The following is a 20,704-nucleotide window of genomic DNA, read 5'->3' as shown; positions in this document are numbered from 1 at the left end:
GAGCTATGAGTTTTATTTGAACCAAGGTTGTAAATGATCAATTCGCATTGCTTTTAAAGGAGACCATTGAGTGCTAAAGCACTTGTTTGGTTTGAATACTGTATGTGTATTGTCAGAGTAAAAATTATATTGGTGTTTTTCTACAACTGAGGGCCCAAATTTAACGATCTAAGCGCATGGTCTAAAGCGCACGGTCTCAACGGGCGTGTCCGAACCCACTTTTTAACTTAACAATGGAAAAAAATAGTTTATGCGCCAAGCGCACCGCCTCAAAGGGTTATTCCTATTTTCTTAATGAGTAATGGGAGTGTTTTGGGCATATAGTGCAATAAACCAATGAGAGTCTCAGCTCTCATCCCCTGTAAAAGCAAGTTGCGCCTGGCGCCATGCCTAATCCCAATTTAGAAAGCGGAATTTATAAACTGAAAAACCAAGCGTAGGAAGAAGACCACCAGTTTAAGATTAATGTTAAAAAATTGTGGTGAGTTAATTTTTATTGAAATTTTTATTTTTGGGATTAAAACTTTTAAAAACTGTTTTCTTCAGTCATGGATGTAAAAATAGCAGGCTTTTAATTGCTGTAAATGTATTGATATCCCTCATAATCATTGTAATCTCATAAAATAATTTGCAAATATGCAAGAAAATGTTTTTTACTCTAAAAATACTTTATTTGTAACAAACAGGAGATAAAGAATTTACAAACTTGCGGAGAGATGTTCATGTGGATTTTTTTTAAAGCATTACTTAGAAATGTTTCTCATCATATCGACAGGTACAGAGTCATCATATACAATAAATCCATGTGAGAGCATTTAAAAAAACATTTAAAAATAGATGCATGTTTAAAGCAAAGCATTTATTTACTTACCAGGCTACAGGTGAAGCAGCACCTTCTAACGTCTCATAATCGGTGCTCAGTTATTTCCAAGAGACTCAATAATAATCTTTTACATTTCAATCCTTTAATCTTTCAAATTTAAAAGCGTTTTTGTGCTGCTGCGCATCCATGTGTGTGATAAGCGTTGTTGTCGGTTTATTGGCGCATATTTCTAACACGCTCATTAAATTAAAAAAAAACACTATTGCGCCAGAGACTTAAGACTTTAGACCAGGTTTTTGTTGGTCAATGGCGATGTCTATTTTAGTTGCCTCAAAATAGCAACGCACCAACAATGCGCCTGAACACAACTCGTTTTCAGACCAGAACGCCCATGGGTGCAAAATTGGGGCGCAAATGCATTTTCTATTTAAACAACTTGCCGCTAAACGTGAAAATGATCATTGTGCCAGGTTGAAACTAGCAAAAGACACTTGTGTCGCGCATTGCGCTGCATTGCGCCAGGTGTATGATGCATTTTTAAAACTGTCTTTCTTTGCTTTCTTCTACAGTTGGTGAACTCCATCGCTAAAACATATGTCGGAACCAATGCATACATGGCGGTAAGCTACATTTATTCACTTGATAGTGTTTTTCTATTCAGAATCTTTTTTTTTTATTTTCAGTCTATATTAGAGTCCTGCTTTAGGCATTCATATATGGCTTGTAAAGTCTTTGAGTCATGTATGTACCTATAGTTTGTACAAAAAAATCATATTCTTAAGAAGTCAAGAGCATAGAAAAGATTGTGGGTGTGTTTGACCCTCAGTTTCATGGCATTGTTTTTGTATAGGTTTGTATTTCATATAGTCGTGTATTAAGTGTCTTATTTAAACACATATTTTTTTTTCTTTCTCTCTGTGTGTTTGGATCTGTAGCCAGAGCGGATATCAGGGGAACAGTATGGTATTCACTCAGATGTATGGAGTGTAGGAATCTCTTTCATGGAGGTAAAACATTCATATTATACAATTTTCAGTGCATACTGTATACACGTGTCCTTGCGTTCATGTTTGGGTGGACTCGTGTCTTACGGTTTCTGCTGAGTGCCACTGATAGTCCCCGCAGGCAGCCTGTCCAAACAGATGTTGGCCTACAGCTATGCATGGATCACACTCAGGATCTCCCACTGACTGCAGCACACACACAGACACTCGTATGCTCTGCTATGCTTTTTGACCCATCTCTCCTCTCCTAAATTTGCATGCAAGCAGAAGCCTAAGGAACATGGATTTTATGTGTGTATGTGTATATGGATGGATGGTTTCTGTCTATTCAAAAAGGCATGTAATAAATTGTGTGTTTGTATGTGTGTTTCTGTCTGCAAATACAGAAATATATGTATGTTGAATTGGTAAAGAAAAAAGAGGTGTGTGTGTTAGAAGAATACAAGATTTGGAGTCAGTGTGGCAAAACGCTATCAATCACTCAGCCAGCAGAACGTCCAGTAATTATAGTGCTGTGTTCTCTCTACCTCACCACTACACCAGTCCCAGAGGTGTGTATGTGTGAATGGAGAACAGGTGTGTGCGTCTGGTAGGGTATGGAAGATTTGTTTTGTGTAGGGGATGTTTTTTATAAGCAGAAACCAGTAGCATAAAGCGTACGAGTGGATTAGATTTCAATATGGTGGTTTTACTCCTGTGCTGAAAATGCCGTGCTGGTAGTTCTCATTGGCTTTATTGATTCTCATTTTGTAATTGTCAGCGCTTCTCATTGGCTTTGATAAATTGTTATTGTATCCCTGGACTCAATTCATTGATTGCATTTATCAATACTGTTTGATATCATCACTGAGATGTTAAGGGAGAGAAACATCAAGGGTTGTATGGATTGACGCTATTATGAGTTGATGAACAGTTTATTGATCCGATTATGAGCTAGAATTGAACGTACCATGTTGTTAGAAAAGAAATCGATTCCATTCGGCTGCTGGAATGTTGCAGAAGTTCAGGTGATTTACCTGTAGGTTTTGTGGGCAGATTCTTTACCTAATGCAATAAACTCACCTCTGAACTGAGGCTTAAGTGAAATGGGTTTAATGGACTTTCTAGTTTTCATGAATGAAAAGACTTGACAATAGATGAGGTAAAAGGATGTGAAGTGTGTACATGAGGAGCTCAAATGCAAAAGGCCTGCGTCAAAAATGAGATGATGATATCAACCGAATGCTCTCCAGACTTAATATTTGTTCATGAAAAACTTTTGCATCAAATTCACTTAAAGGTCACATTCTTCCTGATCCCATTTTTTAAACTTTAGTTAGTGTGTAATGTTGCTATAATAGCATAAATAATACTTGTAAAATGATAAAGCTCAAAGTTCACTGACAGGCAATATATTTTCTTATATAATTCCCCGTTTAAAGCCTACAGCGACAGCCGTTTTGGACTACGGCCCTCTACTTCCTGCTTTAATGACGTCAGTAGAACAGTTTTTTGACTAAACTCCGCCCACAGGAATACGTCAGTCCCCAGCTAAGCTAAAGGCAAGCTAAGCTGCTGTCAAATCACAACACACTAAACAAACTACACAATCAGAATTCATTACATATTCCTGAAGGAGGGACTTCATTGAACAAGGAAGACATCAGCCGGTTTTTAGTACAGTGAAAACAGCGCTATAGGGATAAGTAAATTGTGTGAAAAATACTGCGTTTTTTTACACGTGAAACATGTACACATGTTATATTGCGAACTGTTAACACAATCAAAGCTTCAAAAACACAGATGCCAAAGTCTGATAAAAATGTAATTCACAAGAAAACATGTTGGATTTACTTTAAGAGTTTTGCATCTGAGATCTTCATATATAAAACCCTATGAGCTGTTCTGTAAATTAACTTTCCAATTTTTTCCCTTTACAGCTGGCACTGGGCTCTTTTCCATATCCACAGGTAAGTCTATACTGTACATCAACAAAACATATACACGTTAGCTCATGTAATGTTTAGCTATTGCATGCTTTGCATTTTCATTGCCTCGAAGGTACAGTGGATGCCTGATCCCTTGTGATCTTGGTGTATTGGCTGTAATAGAGTTTGCATTTTAGCACGTCTGGTTCCATCATTACGAAGTCAATGAGTTCTTTAAATGGGATTTTGGTTAAATGCCTTAAATAAGATCTTGGTTTAACACAAGCCCAAGATATTTTCATGTTTTATTCTACAACATTATCTCTTTCCCCACCAGCGGTTTTTTTTTAAGTTGCCAGCTAGCGCCAGCATTTTCATGATTTTCACAAAAGTTGATTGCCTTCCAGAAATGTTCTTCTTTAAATATATAAACATTAATGTATCAAATGAAAGAACAGACCATCTGCTTTCAAAGAAAAAAGTTTCATCCTACCGTCATTAGTTCTCTTTTTATCACCTCTAAAATACGGGTAGGTTTCTTCAAAACAAAATTTTGAGCAAAAAGCTGAGATAATTCAATTTTTGTGATGGACTTTTGATAGAGATCAGATTCAGAGCGATCCTCAAAACATACACGGACATACAGCTGTTTGCCCTAGGGCGATACTTCTGGGTTTTATAAGTCGCGGAAGAGCGGTATTACGGATTGCCGGAAAAACTTGTCATTGGCAGGGAAGTGTTTTCTCTTATTTCACGAGTTAACTCAGCAGTAGCGGGGAAAGAGTTAAACACAAAAATAATACGTGATAAAATCATGATTTTCAAAGGTATAAAATGTTTTTAAAAGGCTAAAAATTTGCTACATGGGACTAGGGATGCACCGATAGGATTTTTTGGGACCGATACCGATTTAAACAGACAACTTCTGGCCGATACCGATGCCGATACCGATATTAAACACTTGTATACAATACTATACAGTTGGTCTATTTGCTAGTTTATTTCTGCATCAAATTATTTTTACTGAAAATGGATTTGATCTAATTAACCAACATAATAAGAGAGACACAAATTAAGCTAAAACAAATATAATAAGACAGCATGACAACCTTCAAAGGTGGTTTTTGCTGTTCAGCATTTATTTTATTAACATCATTAACTCATTTTTTTACATATAATGGATTTCTTTATGCAGTTAATTAATAGGCCGATACCGATTGTTTTTCTCGTGCTATTGCCGATATGCCGATGGTTTCAAATTCATCAAAAATCGGCCGATAAATATCGGCGGCCGATACATCGGTGCATCACTACATGGGACTACAGACGTTGTCGGGGACTTTAAACATCATCACAGCAACATGAGCGCAATTCTCAACAAACATTCATCCACAGTATGTCCTTGTCAGGAAACATGTTTTTCAATGTGTTTAATAAAGTTTGAAAGAACTGTCCGAAGCTTGGTGTTAAAGAAGTTGAGGTCTAGATTTTTTTTAATCATTTTTTATTAATGTACTCCAAATTTTGTGGGTAGAGACCCAAAAAATTCAAATTATACTGGAGAGTATAACAGAACAATAATCCAAAAGTCTATGGGAAAAATTTATGGGCTTTTCGGCAAGGGAAACCAGTGTCCCGATGACTTCTGGGTTGGCCTACAAAAATATGTCATTCATGTGGCACTCTATAACTTAACATCCCCCCATTGTTTTCCCACTTTACATTACATTACATCAACCCTGTAATCGGATTACTTGATGATCCTATTTTAAAAGTGCTAAACCTGATTTATAATGCATTCTGATTTGGATCGTCTTATACTTTAGGAACCACTTGTCACTTAGGCACAAAAAATGTAAATTTGTGGTTGCATATTGAAGTTTGTTGTATGTAATGTACATATATAATTAAACCGTGCCAAAATAGTGTTGTGTTATTACAACCGCACTGCCAAAATTCTTAAAGAAATTAATGAAGACTCTACACTTTTGCATGTTATTAACTCTTTCCATTGATCTATAAATAACTGACAGGCTAATTTTCTAATTCTTAATACTTAAATACCATCTTTCTGTTTATGAAAGGCTTGGGTTGTTGAAAAAGGGAATAAAAGAAAATTCCCAAAGTTCTAATTGAACTTTGTTGGTTTGTGACAACTATATAGACATATGAGCCGAACTGTGATTCAATGCCCTAGTTTCTCTAATAAGACTCTGAGCTTTAAAAGTTCTGCATGTTGGAGTGCAGTGAGTTTCAGGGACCCTTTAATGAGGGAAATGTTGACTAATGCTCAATAAATTACTCCCAGCATGCCTGTTGGGTTAATTAGCATATTAAAACAAAGCAGCCACTCAGGGCATGCGGGGGAAAATCAGAAAGAAACATTTTGAGGCTGCATCTAGTGCCAGAGCCTTGAGCATTGAGTTTAGAGGAACAGTCACAGTGGCTGGGCTTGGCACTGGTGTGCGTTTGTGCTGTATCTTGTACAAAGCTATTGGCTACAATGGAAGTAGTTACACAATGAAATAAACAAAGAGTTGCTATGAAATGCTAATGTGCAGTACGTGAAATTGGTATAAGTACGAGTGGGAATTTCATAAGCGTTATGATTAATGATGGATTGTTAGATTTAGCAGATATTTGTTTCATGCAGAATAAAACAACAAAATATAGAAGGATGAACAAACTGTGAGAAAACGTATAAGAGCTGATGGGTAGGTAGAAAAACCATCAGAAGTGCAAGAGACCAATGCAGCATTTGTGTATTCGAGTATCTGTGCAGTTCACTGTGTGTGTGCATTAGCCTGTGGCCTCCAGGCTCGTCTCATTTGAAATTGTTTTCCTCTGCTCTCCAGCGTTATCTATTAACAGGGCCATTATCATGTTAATCCACAGAGTATTATTACATAAACTAATGTATTCACATACACAAACACACCCATATACACACTCAAAAGTGTGATTGGATTTGGAGCTAAACATGTACGCTTTCTTTTCCTGATAGGACAGCAGACATTACTTATACTGTAAACCGTCATAACAACAAGAGCAAAAATCTATATGCTATAGTGCTATTCAAAATCCATTCAGAGTACATCATCAGATCTCAAACACGTATATCATCAGATAAAGTGATAGTGATTGATTGAGAAAGCATAGATGGTAAAACTTTTGTTCTTGGCCCATAGAGCCAGAGGCACTATACTGAAGCATTTCATGTATACACACCCCATTAATTTATTACTTCCTCTTCTAATCTCACTCTCCCTTTCCCTGTTCTGTGTTCCTGCATTTCTAAAAATCGTATGGAATGAACGTGGAAAGAGAGAGGGAGGCATGAAGGAGAAAGAGGGATGGGGTTAGTCAGTAAGAAGGGGAGAGAGAGCTAAACCTCCCACTGCTAGAGCGTTTTTGCTCTTGATGTTAATTTTCACAGCTCCATATGGTGCTGCAGACTCTTCACCTGCAGGCATCACATACACACGCGCATCCCACCCAGCCAGCACACACGCTACCTCGGGCCTGGCCTGTCACTCACATCAGCCTATGCATCTGTCTGTTCTCTTTCTCTCGCACATGCTCGCACAGTCATTGTCCATTGTGTGAGGAGATCTTTAGAGATGCCTGCTGTATATGCATCAACTTCTCATCCTCTACCCCCACTCCACCCACATTAGACCCAAGTCAAATCTGCTACTGTGTGTGTGTGTGTGTGCTTGCGCAGTTGCAAGGGTGTGTGTGTGTTTGCGTGCATGCCTGTGTGTTTTCTGTGTGTTATCTTGTCATTGATTATAAAAGGCTCTTTAATTTCGTCTCACCCCATGTTGGGATTAATTTGCATTCTTTGTCAGGAGTTAATGGCGTCTCCCGATGGCTCGCTCGGAAAATCTTTGAAGACTGCAGACTGGCTGGCGTGTGTATACAGCCTCCAGCGCTTCTCCTCCTGATTGATTTGTTGTTGCCTTTTCTGTTTTCCGGCTGTTTCGGCTTCAGCTCATTTTGAGTCTCATATTCATCTGAATATGCTATATGATGTAGCTCTTTAAGAGCTTTAGGATGGAAATGTATTTGAGAGGAGCGTGTCTGGATGTTCTGACGTGCGTTAAAATGGTTGAATTACATATTTCACCTTGCCGGTTTTCGTTTTTTCCCAATCTTTCCTCTATCAATAATTGTCTTGTAGAATTGACATCTCTACGAGAACAATGTTGATTTGCATTTGGTTTTAATTTAAGACGTTCATTTCGGATTTTGCTTTGGTGCTGATGCGTGAGATTGGGAATCTTATTTCCCCCCAAGTAATTCCATTCAGAGTTAAAATGTGTAACAGTTTAACATTTTCAAAACGGCGTTAAGATGGTATTCGTTTTTTTAAAGTGGTCTTGATTGTTTAGTGGAGATCACATCAATGTTTTTCATCTAACTGATTTGATTGGAAAACAACACGTAAGGCAAATATCGATGCCTTTAATTGTCCCGTGATTGCCGTGGTTTGCAGTTTTAGCCGATGCTGTATGTTATTTAGTTCCTACATTAAAGTTCAGTGTCTCTAGGTATTTAAGGAGAGAAGGGTTGTGTTTAATTGAGAAAGAGAATCAATGACTAGCGTAATATATCATCTGAGTGGCTGCATTGCATTAGGTGTTAGTTTAAACGGGACGTTTAGACAAGATTTGTGTAAGTAAGTGCATCCTGTGAGCTGGAAAAGTAACTTTGTTTATGTGACCCTGCCTGTGAAAACCCAACTAAAGTCATGCTTTGTGATTAAAGGAACAGTATGTAGGATTGTGACCAAAACTGGTATTGCAATAACAAAACTTGTGGCTAAAACTGGTACTGTAATCACACAACTGGTGGCCAATACACAAAATGTCAACATAAACATCAGTTGAGGGCTGCAACTTCACTTTTTAAATGACAATATCCTGGCCAGACCACTGTTGTCAGTGATATAAGTTTTTGAAATGAAAATGATTTTTTAATGTCTAGTGACATATCAGGGCCATTTTATGATTAATTGATATACATTTCTTACATACTGTTCTTTTAACTATTTTCTACACATCCTACACAATGTAAAAAACACCTTGATATCTTTAAAAGGGACATTTCAGTAGACTTTAAAAAAATGTTAAATACATATTTGATGTCCACAGAGTACGCACGTGAAATTTTTGCTCAAAATATCATATAGATAGTTTATTATAGCATGTTAAAATTGCCACTTTGTAGGTGTGAGCAAAAATTTGTCATTTTTGGGTGTGTCCCTTTAAATGCAAATGAGCTGATCTCTGCACTAAATGGCAGTGCCGTTGTTGGATAGTGCAGATTAAGGGGTGGAATTATCCCCTTCTGACATCACAACGGGATCCAAATGTCATTGACCTATTTTTACATGCTTGTGGAGAATGGTTAACCAAAACTAAGTTACTGGGTTGATCTTTTACACATTTTCTAGGTTGAAAGAAGCACTGGCAACCCAATTAAAGCATTTACAACTAGAAAAAAGATATGTCCCCTTTAATATGGACCCTGTCAAAATTGAAATCATAGTGAAAATAATAGTTGAAATCAAACTTTGATTCTTGTTATCTCAACATTGTGAGACTTTAGCCTTCTTTTCACATGCAGGGTCATACATATGTAACTATCTGTCATTAATTCTCTTTTCAGATAAATACTCATCTCCAGTTATGTTGACAGAAACAAATCTGAAATGTACTTAAGGTTATAATATTGACACTGGCATTCCAGTCCACCTAACCAGCAAATATTGAATGGATAATGTATGGAAATAGAAACATGGAAATGTAGTAGACTTTATTCCCTCGTCTTATGTTTGGCCTAATAGAAACATAATGCCATAAGAAACACTGTGCAACATGTATCACAAAATTAGGCACGAAAGCTCATGAGTGTAACATAATCATTATTAAATCGGTTGTGTTATACTACTTAATTTATAAAGATCAAACTTACTTTCATTCCTAGACTGTGATGCTTTGTGAGATGCCTGTCATGTGTTTACTTGTACAGGCAAACATATAAACCTGGAGGCAAATAAAAAGTAGGAAATAGGAAACGAACAAAAAACCATTGCTTGGTGAAGCTTATCCTAATTGAGGATCAGACTATTAACAACTGTGTTTTCATTATGTAAATGATGTTAACACATCATGCCCATGTCTCGCCGACAGGGTTTTCATAATCTTCTCCCAGTGATCATAAACATGTCCAAATGCAATGCTTGTGATTATTACATGCTAATTACATGTAGCCTGTTTTCATTCTCTTTTTCTCTGTCTCACTTTCCATGTCTGTTTCTCTCTTACTCATTCTCATCCAAATCCCTGTCTCTTTCTCTTTTTCTCTCCATCCAGATTCAAAAGAGCCAGGGCTCCTTAATGGTAAGTGTTTTTCATGTATTTTCGGAGATGTAGACGGCCCCTCCCGCGAGCCCTCGCGCAGTTTTCTCCTCACCTCGCTTGGTTGCCTCCCTCCGAAGTTAATACAACACAATATTACGCTCTGTCTTAACAGCCTGTATTCAGATTAGGTGCCATTAGAAATAAGAAAACATTACAGATGAAATGGCTTTTTCCGAGTCAGAGTGCATTTGATTAAGCTGTATTGCTACCTGTTTTATTGCATTAATGATTTTATTTTTGCACTGTAAGGACGTTATCTGGGGTCTAATCTCTTTTTCTTCTACCCCCCTCTTTCACAGCCTCTTCAGTTATTGCAGTGCGTTGTTGATGAGGTGAGTCTGTCCCATGTACGACAACGTGCCTAATGGGGTGGAAAGCTGATATTTTGTTTCCTAATGAAGCGAGGTGCATTATCAGCTCTGCTCGGGATTTGGAAACGGGAAGCTTGACGTGAGCTCGGCCGCTATGATCTTAAGGTCTTGAGCGAAACGTTTGGTTAAACTCTGGATGTGAATTTGGGAATAGATAAAATAAATATACAGAAATTGTAAAAACAGTCACAGTTTAATAAGTCATTTCAAAAAAAGGAAAAAATAGCTTTTGCTGGTGCTCTTGCTTACTGTCAGCAATGCCTCTTAGATTTTCTTTTCATCTCTTTTTCATTTTATCGAATTTTGTTACGCTCCTACACACTCCGAGTTTGCTGGGGTAATGTAGCATGACAGTGCTCTGGACAGCTGAGGGTTGCGGACCACAGAGTTGTTGCATTAACCTTGACATGCGTTAGGCGCTAAAATACACCCAGCTAAACCCTGACACATTTTCTCACCCTTATCTCTCTGAGGTGTTGGGTCAGGGTCAGTTAAACCCAGATATTCGTTGAATAGATACAGCTCTACCTTCTCCGATATACACAATATTTTGGTATAAATAACTCTGTCATATAACAGCTCCACTTAGCCTCAGAGTTGTATGTAGTATTTCACCTGTATGTTTCCCTAGACAAAATAAAGTAACAAACTAAAACATCTAAATGGCTTCATCTAAGCCAGGGGTAGGCAACGTCGGTCCTGGACTGCCGATGTGTCCTGCAGATTTTAGCTCCAACCCTAATAAAACCTTGCCTACTTGTAGTTTTCAGGTAACTCTTTAGACCTTGATTTAAAGGATTAGTCCATTTTCTTTAAAAAAATCCAGATAATTTACTCACCACCATGCCATCCAAAATGTTGATGTCTTTCTTTGCTCAGTCGAGAAGAAATTATGTTTTTTGAGGAAAACTTTTCAGGATTTTTCTCATTTTAATGGACTTTAATGGACCCCACCACATAACAGATTTAATGCATTTTAAACTTGTAGTTTCAACGGAGTTTCAAAGGACGCTAAACGATCCCAAACGAGGCACAAGTTATCTAGCAAAACAATTGTAATTTTTCGCAAGAAAAATAAAAAATGTGCACATTTAAACCACAACCTTTGTCTATCTCCGGTCCGATGGCGCGCCAGCGCAACCTCAAGTAATTACGTAATGACGTCGAAAGGTCACGTGTTACATATATGAAACACACATTTGGGGGCCATTTTAAACAATAAACTGACCTCTTGATGTGATGACGTATTACATGAGGTCGTGCCAGCACGTCACAGGACCGGAGATAGACGAGAATTTGTGGTTTAAAAGTGAATATTTTTTATTTTCTTGTCAAAAATGACAATCGTTTTGCTAGATAAGACCCTTACGCCTCTTTTGGGATCATTTAGAGTCCTTTGAAACTCTGTTGAAACTGCAATTTTAAACTGCATTGCAACTGTTAAGTGTTGGGGTCCATTAAAGTCCATTAAAATGAGAAAAATCCTGGAAATTAAACATACTTTCTTCTCGACTGAACAAAGAAAGACATCAACATTTTGGATGACATGGTGGTGAGTAAATTATCTGGATTTATCTGAAGAAAATGGAGTCATCATGGACTAACTTGTTCAGGTGTGCTTGATTAGAGCTGGAGCTAAACTCTGCAGGACATCGTCATTACCTACACCTGATCTAAGCCATGTGGCCAAGATATAAGTTCATCACTTTACATAAAATGTTTGTTTGTACAAAGAAAACGAATGGTGACTGAGCCAATAAGTGATTAATATTCTTCCTAACATCTCCATTTGCTCTATAAAAAAACCTTTGAAACAAAACAGGGGTGTATAAACGATGGCATAAATTGTAATTTTGAGAAAGCAATCCCTTTAAATGAACATGTCTGAGTAAGGGGTCATCTTTTACAACGCTCAGTAACACTAACACAGTACCCAAATTTACCTCACTTTCCTCAACATTTAGTTAAAGCCCGTAGGCCATGGTAACTCCGACATTTAAAAGCACTTTCCACCGCTTTGTAAGTAATTAATAAGTAATTGTGTTAATTGTGTGTGTGTGTGTGTTGGGGGGAGTCTCTCCCTTCTCTTCTCTGCTTGAGCTACTCACTGACACGTGCTAATAACAGCGCCAGAGAGAGATGGAGAAGAGGGCCACATAAACACACATTAAACATACTGAACGTGTCCTTCCTGCTATAATTTCTGCGTAATTAATAATTAAACGGCCGCTCGTGTAATGAGTTGACCCGGATAACCCGTTCATTACTCACCCGGCAGACGCATCGCTCAAACTATTTTTCTCCGTGCCCTTCGCTCCAGCTCCCTCAGGCCAGAGCACACGCTGCCTTGCCGCCGGCGACCACGTACGTTCAGCTGACCAAGTCCTTATTATTCACCGCCGCTGATTTACAACCTTCACAGAGAGACAGATAGAGATGGCTGCTCACTAGGACCTACTTTAAAAAGTAATCTAGTGCACTGACAGAGTGAATGTGATGAAGTGAAAGAGCAGGAGAATAGAAACTGTACGTAAAAGAACCAAAGAAACGGCTTCAGCTCTCGAGAGATGCAGGTCAATTAGAAAAACGTGAGAATAGATATTCAGCAGTGCGACCCGTCACATGTGAACTTAGCGTTGGTAATGATAAAAAGTCGCTTAAAGCGAGAAGCATCATGAAGTACATGAGATCAATTCAAGGAGGTCACCGGTGGTTGATCTAATAATCTGACCACTTGGACTTTGAGAGCATGTTGGTAATGACAGTCCAGCCTTTTTGAAGGACGTGGTGAATATCAGAGAGATTGTATGTGCATGTGTCTGTGTTTAGTTTCCATGGTGACCTCAGTATAAATAATCATCTGCAAGGCCTCATAGAGGGCTCAGGGGAAGGGTGAATAAACGGCCTACAAGAGCTATTTTGCCCTCCTGTTTCTCTATTGCTTACACCTTTACCACCCCCTGTATTCACTTTTCCCCCCTTCTCTCTCTCACTTTCTTTCCGTGTTAGATATTTGTCACAGGTCTTACTGATTTGTACTGCTCAGACACCTTATTTTAACCATTTGAAAATGGCACATTTGTCCATCCGCAAGGCGACCCGTTTTTTTAATTGTCCCTCTCTGCTTAAATTCGAGCTTAAATTCACCTCTTTAATTACTGATCTAATTTTGCCTGATAATTGCTGCTGGGCAATTACATGTATATTTACTGCTAGTATTGTGAAGAAAGACAGGCTGCGGTCTGGCTCTGTTTGTAGTGTCGGATAATGGCAGCAAGCTGCATAATATTACGGTGCTTTCATCATCATCTTCATCATGCAGCCGCCACATCAAAGACTCCAAATGAAGGTGTTTGTGCGCGCTGAAGTGTATGCAAGTTTATGTGCATGCACATCTGTTTGTGTACATCTGCATGCGTGAGGTCGTATGCATCTCGCAGTATTTACATGTGCTGGGTTGTGCATATTGCTCTGAATCTGTGTTTTTGTTTGAAGCATGGCACATGGCTGTGTGTGTGTGTGTGTGTGTGTGTGTGTGTGTGTGTGTGTGTGTGTGTGTGTGTGTGTGTGGTGTAAGACCTCCAGGCTGTGAGTCTTGGCTGTGTAATGATGTGTAGCTGCAGTAAAGCACCTCTGGCTATGTTCATTTGAATAGGTGCATTTCACACCCCTAAATCACAGAAGGACAAACCCCAAAACCTTTTTAACAACAGATCAAATTATTCTTTCTCTTTTCTTATTGTCGTGTGTAAACAGAAATGCGTTTGCTTGTATGGTGCAGTTAAGGTTTCATTTAATTCCTACTGCTTGTTACAGCAGTTTTTTCATTTCTTTGTCCCTCACGAATACACATCTCTCAATAGAAAAACCATTCAGCTTCTCTTCCAATACATCAGTCCTTCCCAAACACCTTGAATTTCATTCTGTCTTTTGGCTTTTGTTGTGGTCTTACAAGTTGATGCCATTCGTTTTTTTTCTTTGAGTCCACATAATATAAATTATTCCGGATTAAGTGATTAAGGTTAAAATAAAAATGCACCTTTCGCTGAACTTGGTCAGATTTGTTATTCTTCACTAGTTTTAGATATGAATTCTTGCATTACACTATTGCAAATAGGAGTCACACTTTGATACAAGTGTCCTATTCAGACAATAAGGTAGAATTGGAATTTGACACTTTTTTCCCGTTTATTCCATTTGATTTCAGTGTGTCTGTCCCTTAGAAGTGTCTGATTTAATTTTGTTCTGCCGTTAATATTGTTTGGAGGTTAAGGTCGAAACTAAATGTTTTTTGGCAACTGTATGCTTTCTGCTTCATAGTCATGAATGGCCTTCTCAGGCCTTTTCTGTGCGAATCTAAGTGTTTTGTCTGTTTCTATGTGTTTGTTCCATGTTTTATGTTCTGCCGGCCAACAAAAGAGGGGTTCAGGTGCGGCCAAAAAATTAATATACATGGCTGCTTTTGACCGTGCACACGTAGTATACCTCATTATGGATCATAACCCTGCGGCAACCTAGTCAAGGCCACGCAGAAGCTATAAACCATAGATTTAAAAAAACAAAATTATCTTAATGTTAATATTTTTCATATAGTTTGTGTGTTCCTTTTGTGTGTAATTGTTTTCTTTATTGACTGTATTGATACAATAATATTGGATTTTTTTTACTGATTTTTAACACAAATAATAAAGTAAATATGTTTTTGTTATGATTATTTTTAAGGATCCTCCTGTGCTTCCTGTTGGTCAGTTCAGTGAGAAATTTGTTGACTTTATTACACAATGGTGAGTGACTTCTTTCTTCCTTTATTTTTTAAATTTACATTCAAACACATGCTGAAAAGGCCATACATTAAATAAATGTACTTTTATTTAATGTTCTGGTGGTATTATACATTTAGGATCTTTTCCTTAAACTTTCTGGAAGTTTGGTTGTTGATATTTTACGATATTTATTTTTATGTGTTTTATGGCTTACAGCTATTGTGTTATTGGGTGGTTGAATTAATTGTTTAAAAGTTGTGTAAATTTCATCCAGAATATAGTGGCCTAGCACACAGCATATCCTGGTGCTACTTAACAGATAGTACAACGATTAGACCAACTATACACAACAGTAAATATTTACCTGAAGTCTGTCCCCGGTCTGTTGACCTTGCTTCCTCAAACACATCCACGTACACATTTCCCTTTTACAGGTCATGCCCCAAGAAACCTGAATTCCCAACCAACCTCTTATGGTTTCTTTGCCACTCTGGGCCTGTGGCCATGGTGGGTGAAACCAGATGTGTTGGGATTTGTGTAGCAGCTGATGTTTACTTGCATTGCACTTTATTTACACAAACAGGTCACCTGGCTCACTTGTGCCAGCCCTGCCTGGCGATGCTCTTCCAACATCCTCTCCTATTAATAGCCTGTTCTGAGTGTGTGTCATTCATCATGGTCCAAATGGGCCCCTCTGTCTCAATAATCCCTCCCATTCCTTATCTGGGTCAATTTGAATAATTTACCTGCACTTACTGTAGGTGTGATCTGTGCCAAGGAGAATTGATAATTACTTACCTCGCCTTTTATCACTTTGAGGCCTGGTTAGATTAACCTCAACGGTACGATGATAAAGAGGATGAGAAGATAGAAGATGATGTACTGGATGCAAGGTCTGGGAGGCTTAGTAAAAGGCATTTATTAGGGAAAGTGTGATTATCGCAGTGTTTATTGGTTTTATCTCTGCAGTAAGTTTAATCCATCATTTACTGCTTACAGCATTGTTTGTAAATCACATTGCCACGAGTTCATTGTACTATGAAAAAATGCTGCACATTTTTAGCACTCTAAACATCCTCAGTCCCAAAGGATCTTTTATCTAAACTAAGATGCAAAAAGGCCTCATTTTTAATTTTTGATATCACATGCCCAAATACTTTAAAGGAAAACACCACCGTTTTTCAATATTTTACTATCTTCTTACCTCAGCTTATTAATACAAATTAATACAAATTAATACATAACTATATTTTTTTTTACTGCGTGCACTTAATCTTTGTAGAGCCTCTCACTATGATGTAATAGAAACTTTAATTCCTAAAGAACATACAGTAAGACATAAAAATAAGAGTAAAGTGAGGGAAACTTAATCAAACCTTGAACTGTTTTGTGTGTTAAAATGTAAGAGATAAGGGAAAAATATGTAATATGACCACGGTATAGGGACACTCCACTTAAAAAAAAAAAGGCAAATTTTTTTGCTCCCCTAGAGTTAAACATTTGATTTTTACAGTTTTGGAATCCATTCAGCTGATCACCGGGTCTGGCGGTACCACTTTAACATAGCTTAGCATAATCCATTGAATCTGATTAGACCATTTAGCATTGTGCTAAAAAAATGACCAAAGAGTCAATATTTTTTCTATTTAAGACTCAGAAATCGATGGAAAATTAAAAGTTGTGATTTTCTAGGCCGATGTGGCTAGGAACTATACTCTCATTCTGGTGTAATAATCAAGGACTTTGGTACCGTAACATGGCTGCAGCAGGCGCAATGATATTACGCAGCGCCCGAAATAGATCCCCTGGCAACTTTCAATAGCAGGGGACTATTTTCGGGCAGTGCGTAATATCACTACGCCTGCTGCAGCCATGGTACAGCAGCAAAGTCCTTGATTATTGCCAATGGTCTATTTAAATTGAATGGATTATGCTAAGCTATGCTAAAAGTGTTACCACCAGACCCAGAGATCAGCTGAATGGATTCCAAAACGGTAAAAATCAAATGTTTAACTCTAGAGGAGCTAAAATTAACTCTAGAGGAGGAAAATTAGCATATATATTTTATGCTATGAGTGTCTCTTTAAAAATTGATATGAGAGACTTTAATACTGCTCTGTTATTGTGAGATTCATGATTTAAGTTATGTTCTCGTCAATCATCTAGACAATTCTTTAGACAATGTCAGCCAAATATAAGCACATAGAGCATGTGAAACTGCTACTTCTTAACACAGCTATTTCAATATTGAGTTAAAAGAGTTGTTAAATAAGTGAAGAGAATTCTTACAATTCCCTATTGTTGAGAGAAGCTGGTATGTCAAGGTTTAACATCTTCAGTGTTATTTCTTTTTTAATCTCAAAGATTTTTGGCACATTTTTATCATCCTTTTAAATGAACAATTGAGAATTAATTACTACATTTATAATGACAACTTCTGCTTTTGTCAACACAGTATGAGGAAGCAACCCAAAGAAAGACCTGCGCCGAACAACCTTATGGTGAGTCTGTTTCACTCCCTTCAAACAAGTGCAGATCAACCTTCAAGAGGATTAGAAAGTGAATGTGAAGTTATTACACAGATAGAGTTCGTGAATGGGTGTATTTGATGATCAAAAAGCTTTTTGTTGGGACTGTGCGCAAGGGTTTGGTTTAAACCTTGAGCTGTCCTATACACTGTAATAAATGATGTGACCAATAAGTCATGGCAACATATGTTTTCATTACTTTAACTTATCAAAACTTTTGAGTTACAGCAATTCTAGTCAAGATATATAATTGTAAGTTGTGCACTGTAACTTGATTAAATTTAAAATAAAATTAAAAGCAGCAACAAACTTTTTAAAGCCACTGTATATAATACTATATCTTCATGTTAACTTATATGACCACTAAGCTAAGTTCATCTTTTGATCATTTGTGCTTCAACATTGAAATATAATGATAAACATTCCAAATGTATTATAAATACTTCCATTCACGCATCTCTTTAAGGAGCACCCATTTTTTCTGATTCATGTTTTTCACATTTCCTTTGATGTGTAAGTGTGTATAAGTACATGTTCATGATATGCAAAAGGTACAAACCCCAAAGTAAACGATGATGCAAGTTATCGTCTCCAACTCATCTCTTTTTTTGGACTACAACAAACACACGGATTGTAGGCAACAGTTTACTTCCTGGGATTTGTGATGTAGACAAGACTGACATTATCATAATTCATTCCGCTTGGACTCACAGACTGTAAGTTTTGTCAAAGGTATTCAGGCCAATCACAACGTACAGATTAGCTTGCCAATCAGGGACACAAAACTTTTCAAATCCGTGCGTTTCAGGAAGAGAGTGAAATATGGATTTACAAAATTGTACAGTATGTGGAAAATAATGTGTTTTTAAACCATAAACTACGCAAACACATTGTATTATACCAAATACACAAAATAATGTTTTTAAGCAATGAAATATGTGCTCTTTAAAGTCTATTAGGGCTCACTGCTTAAGATGTTTTCTACCGGCCCGCATGGGGTATTTCGACTTGCCCTTCCAAAATTTTAACTAGCCCCTCCCCAAAAACACACAAAAATTGACCTATTTGTATTGTTTTTGACTTCTATAAATTTTAAATATTGTTAAAGGCAAGTAAACAGTCAGTAATAAAATAAGAAATAATCCAATTATGTGCACAAACAGAAATTAAATAAAGATAAGATTACATTCAACTTATTAAAATGTGCACATGTAAACAAGGCAACAAAATGCAGTTAACATCTAATAAAGTAATTAAATGTAAAATAGAACTGCATAGTCCTTACTGTAAAAATTAGATTAAACTAGATCCCAGTTAGTATTTGTGTGCTGGCTGAACCATTTATGTCTGTTAAGCCCCTGTCTAGGAAATCTAAGCACATCTTCAGTCATTAGGTAATATTTAAGGGACACCACAATGTCATTCTACTCATAAGGTTTAACATTTACTGTTGGCAACTTTTAGAATTGTAAACTGGATGTTTAAGGATGAAAACGGCTATTATTGTGTCTGGTCAGTTGGATGGCTGTCATTGCCAAAGCGTTTTTTTCTGTATATGCCTTTGTGGTTACACAAACACAATGCTGCCTAGGAAAGGAATACAAACTAGTTTATGTATGGTTATCTGCTATGAAAGAAACAATTTACTTGGAATTCAATAGAATTGCCCTTGGAGAACATAGGGCTTTTTGTAGATTACTATTTGCGGTCCTTGAAAATAGCCTTTTATCAAGCTTTGGAAATGCCTGGCGTATCTGAACAATACCCTCTGATGCGTACCATTTTTATTGTAAATAAACGTTTGCTTTGAAAACTTTTTGAACAAATCTTATATTCAGTGGTCTGATTAATAAGATATTAACTTTCTGAAAAATGTTCAGTCCTGGGCTAAATGTGTCTTGGTAAAGGGCAAACATGCACTAAGGCTTATGGGTCTGCTTAACTCAACAGTTATAAAAATGCAGTTCTTCCTCTACTTTATTAATGCCACTGGGAGTAACTTAAATTCCCCCACTGTGTGGACTGCAGAAGTCTCACGTCGTCTGTCTGCTCACGAGTTTGCACTTAGAGTCTTTAAAAGCTGTCAACACAGCAGCTGGGTTTTTTCAGCACCACGGACAGCGCAGTCCACAGAGATCTGGCTGCTAATGTAGCGATGATGCAGGATTTGATAACGTGTCATTCACATATCTGAGTGTTTGTTCACTTTCTTCATCGCTTTCAATTATGCTTAACATTGAATTCATTATTTAAAAAAAAATCCATTTGCATTAAGAGAAACGTAACCAACTTTTTAGTCAATTTTAAAAAACCCAGAACAGTCTCTTGTGAGTTAATTCGCATAAAGCTTTTAGTTTTTTGAATGCAGTGCAGTGATTGACATCCCTCTCCTCTGCTTAGACTTCTGTCATTGTCACTCAGCCTTTTAGCACCTTTTCTCCTCTCCTGGTGTCTCCAACCCCCCTCCCCATCCCTTTGGGCCGTCCAGGGGCTCAGCTGCAGTAGATATGAGCTTCAGCCAAGAACAAAAGCAGAAAGAGTCCTACCGACTCTCTGAATCTGTCACAACGTTACCATATCCACCCCCACGTTTCCTGATTGCGTGGGCTGATGAGCTAAGGAGAGATCGCTTGTGTTCATGTGTTTTAACACCCATGGGAACAGCCTTTAAAAAGACACACGGTCCCGCTGAATGCCAGTGGCCCGTGCCGTAGGGACTCTGATGAGAACAGGCTTTAAAAGCCCTCTGACACTGCTCTGATGACTTGTTTACACATTAGCACGCTGAGGAGCTTCTTGAACTCCCCAGAGGATAATCCTTCCTTTTAGCTCTCTGACACGCTGTCTGTCTACCATCTCTACCTCTCATCCCCACGAGAA

At 37.7% G+C, this 20,704-nt stretch overlaps 1 protein-coding gene across 1 annotated transcript in view; it reads left to right on the top strand.

Moving 5' to 3' along the window:
* Nucleotides 1-20,704, top strand: part of map2k5 (mitogen-activated protein kinase kinase 5) — a 51,095-nt gene that overhangs the window by 24,716 nt on the left and 5,675 nt on the right. Inside the window, exons 15-21 of the mRNA XM_065267529.2 lie at nt 1,393-1,443; nt 1,759-1,830; nt 3,747-3,776; nt 10,115-10,141; nt 10,462-10,494; nt 15,256-15,317; nt 17,752-17,797. Coding sequence (XP_065123601.1) covers nt 1,393-1,443; nt 1,759-1,830; nt 3,747-3,776; nt 10,115-10,141; nt 10,462-10,494; nt 15,256-15,317; nt 17,752-17,797 — 321 coding nt within the window. The remainder of the gene's footprint in view (nt 1-1,392; nt 1,444-1,758; nt 1,831-3,746; nt 3,777-10,114; nt 10,142-10,461; nt 10,495-15,255; nt 15,318-17,751; nt 17,798-20,704) is intronic.

This window comes from Paramisgurnus dabryanus, chromosome 2, assembly GCF_030506205.2.
Source record: "Paramisgurnus dabryanus chromosome 2, PD_genome_1.1, whole genome shotgun sequence".
NCBI classification, from domain to species: domain Eukaryota; kingdom Metazoa; phylum Chordata; class Actinopteri; order Cypriniformes; family Cobitidae; genus Paramisgurnus; species Paramisgurnus dabryanus.
Note: the sequence above shows the minus strand (reverse complement) of the source record. Positions and strands in the feature narration are given on the sequence as shown.